The following is a 5,000-nucleotide window of genomic DNA, read 5'->3' on the forward strand; positions in this document are numbered from 1 at the left end:
TAGCAGATTACAACAACGACTACACTTCCTACGCCGCCTTAGAGTTCATGGTGTTGACCCAAAATTTATGCTACTTTTCTACCAGTCTGTCTTAGAGAGTCTCATCAGATACGGCATTACATCTTGGTTTGGTAACCTATCTGTAAAACTAAGGTCCAAACTGGTCCGACTGATACAGACTGCATGGAAGATCATAGGGGTGAAAGACCACTCATCCCTGCAGTCTATTTTTGAACAGGCTACTCTCAGACAGGCTAGTAGAATTCTCATGAATCCCTCCCATGTCCTACATGCAGAGTATGAACTGCTGCCCTCTGGGAGGAGGTTCAGAGTCCCCCGCGCTAGATTAAATAGATTTAAAAATTCTTTTATTCCCGTTTCTGTTAAACTTTTAAACTGCACCAGATGAATGTAACTTATCTTGCTTATCGTTTTATTCCCACTCTTGTTTTAATCAGGTCCGCCTTCTGTTTGTGTGCTAATATCCTGTATTGTCTGTTGCTCTTTGTTGGCTGCTGTGGGGTGTAAGCCCAATACAAATTTCCCAGTGATGGGACAATAAAGTGACTCTTGACTCTTGACTCTTGACTTAACTAACCCTAACTAACCCTAACTATCTCTAACTATCTCTAACTAACCCTAACTAACCCTAACTAACCCTAACTAACTCTAACTAACCCTAACTAACCCTAACTAAGGTGACGTGACGTGCTGACGTGATCCAAGATGGCGCCGTCCATGGCTGCTATGGCGTTACAGTTTGTTGTGTTCTGTCTGTTCTGTGTCTCTGTGTCCTGCTTAACGTCGTACACAAACGACGTACTACTGCACATCAGGGGTTTAACCTCACCGGACATCTTCCCCAAACTACTCACCCGTTCCACGGACATTCTGGATATGCTTGTGAGGGGGACCGCGTTTTTCGCCAGAGCTGTGAGGTGGATTAGGAGGCAGCGAGGTCGGAGAGGCTGCTTGGTTCGCCTACGGCGGAGAGGGACGCGACCACCACTACCGGGCATATTCCTGAGCAACGTGAACTCCCTTTGCAATAAAATGGATGAACTCCGGTGTCTCGTTGCGAGGAACAGCGACTTCCACTCCTCGGCTGTCTTCGCGTTCACGGAGACGCATCTATCTTCATCTGTCCCTGACGAGGCGGTGGAGCTAGAGGGATTCTCCGCGTTCCGGGCTGACAGAGACTTCGAGGCGGTGAGCGAGTCTAGGGGTGGGGGATTACTGTTCTTTGTAAACGAGCGCTGGAGTTCCGAGGTGACAGTGCTCCACAAACACTGTTCCACGGCTATAGAATACCTATTCATCCTCTGCCGTCCATTCTATTCACGAGTTCAGCTCATTCATTCTCGCGTGTGTCTACATTCCACCTGATGCTGACGTCACCGCAGCAGTAGACACACTGGCAGAGCAATTGATGAGTGTGGAACGTAGTTACCCGGACAGTTTTGTTGTTATGGGGGATTTTAACCAGGCTAATCTTAGCCGGGCGCTCCCCAAATACAGGCAGCAAGTCACGTGTCCCACCAGGGGGGTGAACACTCTGGACCATTGCTACTGTACAGCTCGTCAAGCCTACCATTCTGTCCCCCGTGCTGCACTGGGCTACAGTGACCACATCCTCATACACCTGATCCCTCGCTACAGGCAGAGGTTAAAACTCTCTAAGCCTGTTGTACGGCGCTTCAGGGTGTGGTCCAGTGAGGCATGTGAGCGACTCTGCGCCTGCACAGACACTGTAGGGGCCAATGTCCCTCCTGCTACCCCCACCCTCCCCCTCCCCTCCCTCCCCCCTCCTCACCCGCCCCGCCCACCCCCACCCCCCTTTCCCCACCCCCTCTCTCTGTCACAGTGCGAGAGGTAAACAGACTGTTCAAGAGGCAGAATCCCCGGAAGGCAGCTGGTCCGGATTCCGTCTCTCCCTCTGTCCTGAAGCACTGCGCCGACCAGCTGGCCCCGGTGTTTACCCACATCTTCAACGCCTCGCTGGAGCTGTGTCACGTCCCAGCGTGCTTCAAGGCATCAACCATCATCCCCGTCCCCAAGAAGGCCAAGGTCACAGGCCTCAACGACTACAGACCCGTCGCTCTGACCTCTGTCGTCATGAAGGTCCTGGAGCGCCTTGTCCTGGCCTACCTGAAGCTCATCACGGATCCTGTGCTGGACCCCCTGCAGTTCACGTACAGAGCCAATAGATCCACGGAGGACGCCGTGAACATGGCTCTGCACTACGTACTAGAACACCTAGACACTGCAGGCAACTACGCCAGGATCCTGTTCGTGGACTTCAGCTCGGCCTTCAACACGATCCTCCCACACATCCTGGAGCACCAGCTATCCCTGCTGCAGGTGCCGGACTCCACCTGCAGGTGGATCACGGACTTCCTGACTGACAGGTCTCAGCGGGTGAAGCTGGGGAAGAGCATTTCCAGCTCCAGGTCCACCAGCACGGGCTCCCCGCAGGGCTGCGTCCTGTCTCCCTATACACCAACAGCTGTGTCTCCCGCCACCCCTCGGTCAAGCTCCTGAAGTTTGCAGACGACACCACCCTGGTGGGCCTCATCTCCGGGGGGGACGAATCTGCCTACAGGGGTGAGATCGAGGGGCTGCAGAGCTGGTGCAGTTTAAACAATCTGGAGCTCAATGCTCTGAAAACAGTGGAGATGGTGGTGGACTTCCGTAGGAAAGCAGCCCTGCCCCCTCCCATCACGCTGGGAGGTACCCCGGTGGCCTCCGTGGAGTCATGCCGCTTTCTAGGCATGACCATCTCCCGGGACCTCAAGTGGGAGCGGAACACCGAGGCCCTCACGAAGAAGGCCCAGAAGAGGATGTTCTTCCTCCGGCAGCTGAGGAAATTCAGGCTGCCGAGGTCCATGATGGTCCAGTTTTACACGGCCATCATAGAGTCCATCCTCACCCACTCCATCATCACCTGGTTCCCTGCTGCAACGACCAAGGACAAGGCCAAGTTGCGGCGGGTGTTACGTTCAGCAGAGAGGGTGATCGGCTGTCCCTTGCCCTCCATCAACTCCTTGCATGACACCAGGGCTCTGAGGAGGGCAAGAAAGATCATGGCCGACCCCTTCCACCCCGGCCACGGCCTCCTCACCCTGCTTCCCTCTGGAAGAAGGTTGCGGCTGCCTAAGGCACTGAAGGCCCGCCACAGGCTCAGTTTCTTCCCCTCAGCCGCCAGGCTGCTAAATGACTCTGGCTTCCCCCTCCCCCCCGCCCCCAAGTCTGCCCAGGACTGAATATGCACTGGACTCACTGTAAAAACTCTGCACTGCACTTTATATATGTTGCACTATCCAATGCACTGTTGTCTGTCCTGTGTTGTCCTGTTTTTTGCATTTGTTTTTGTATACACGTGAAAAAAGTATAAACGCACTTACTGTAATGCCGAAGCAAATTCCTATATGTGTATGCATAATGGCAATAAACGTTATCTGAATCTGAATCTGAATCTGAACTAACCCTAACTAACCCTAACTAACTCTAACTAACTCTAACTAACCTTAACTAACCTTAACTAACTCTAACTAACCCTAACTAACTCTAACTAACCTTAACTAACTCTAACTAACCCTAACTAACTCTAACTTAACTCTAACTAACTCTAACTAACTCTAACTAACTCTAACATCCAAACATCTGTCATTTAATAGTTGTAAATCTAAGCTTCTGTTGTGTGCGTGTGTGTGTGCGTATGCGCGTGTGTGTGTGTGTGTGTGTGTGTGTGTGTGTGTGTGTGTGTGTGTGCGTGCGTGCGTGTGTGTGTGTGTGTGTGAGATCTCTTGCAGGTGAAACGGACGTTGTTCATCAATGGAATCTCAAAGTATGCAGAAGAGAACCACATCAAACAGCACTTTGAGTGAGTCTGACACTCTAACCCTGACCCCTAACCCTGACCCCTAACCCCTAACCCTGACCCCTAACCCTGACCCCTAACCCTGACCCCTGACCCTGACCCCTAACCCTGACCCTGACCCCTAACCCCTAACCCTGACCCCTAACCCTGATGATGATGGTAATGATGATGATGATGATGATGATGGTGTGATGATGATGGTGGTGGTGGTGATGAAGATGTTCTCCTCCTCTTCCTCAGACAGGCGTATGAGAACTGCACGGTCCTGGAGGCTCGGATCTGCTACAACGTCGCCAAGCTGATGTCTCTCAACGCTGAGAGGTAACGCACGCACGCACGCACACACACATACACACACACACACACACACACACACAGACACACACACACACATATACACACACACACACACAGACACACACCTTACAAGTTGTACCTCGTTGTAAAGGTGACTAATCAGGCTTTCCAACGATATAAAACACAACACCAATTGGTATTATTAAAGGGGAGGAATAATCGACCGAAATAACGTTTCCAGTTTATATATACAGTGCCTTGCAAAAGTATTCACCCCCCTTGGCTTTTTACCTATTTTATTACCTTACAACCTGTAATTAAAAAAAATTATAATAATAATATTTGATGAATCTGCACAAAATAGTGTTAGTTTTTAAATGAAACGAGAAATATATATATAAAAAAAATTAAAAAAAATAAAGAACTGAAAATTGGCATGTGCATACCGGTATGTATTCACCCCCTTTGTTATGAAGCCCCTAAAAACTTCTGGTGCAACCAATTACCTTCAGAAGTCACATAATTTGTGAAATGAAGTCCACTTGTATGCAATCTAAGTGTCACATGATCTGTCAGTATATACACACCTTTTCCACAAACCACAAATAACCACAAATAGGTAAAAAGCCAAGGGGGGTGAATACTTTTGCAAGGCACTGTATGTTACGGTACATGTGGGAAAACGGTTTATGTCGGCATTTCCCGGGTTTATATGTGTGGTATGTTGCAGGAAGAAGACGGAGCGAAGCAGGAAGTGGTTCTCAGACCTGCAGGTGAAGCAGCAGCGCTCCTCCATGCTGAACCCCCGGCCCTGCGGACATCT

General features: G+C 50.3%; 1 protein-coding gene across 2 annotated transcripts in view; it reads left to right on the forward strand.

Annotated features, from left to right (window-relative positions):
• The window catches only part of LOC308175401 (CSC1-like protein 2), a gene marked incomplete at its 3' end in the record, with an annotated part of 46,287 nt that overhangs the window by 30,332 nt on the left and 10,955 nt on the right, over positions 1-5,000 (forward strand). For both annotated transcript variants that reach the window (XM_080551070.1, XM_080551071.1), the window contains 3 exons: positions 3,813-3,883; positions 4,121-4,201; positions 4,908-5,000. The exon at positions 4,908-5,000 is cut by the window's right edge and continues 31 nt beyond it. In XM_080551070.1, the coding sequence (XP_080407196.1) occupies positions 3,813-3,883; positions 4,121-4,201; positions 4,908-5,000 (245 nt within the window). The remainder of the gene's footprint in view (positions 1-3,812; positions 3,884-4,120; positions 4,202-4,907) is intronic.

This window comes from Nansenia antarctica (assembly GCF_963989245.1).
Source record: "Nansenia antarctica genome assembly, contig: SCAFFOLD_199, whole genome shotgun sequence".
NCBI classification, from domain to species: domain Eukaryota; kingdom Metazoa; phylum Chordata; class Actinopteri; order Argentiniformes; family Microstomatidae; genus Nansenia; species Nansenia antarctica.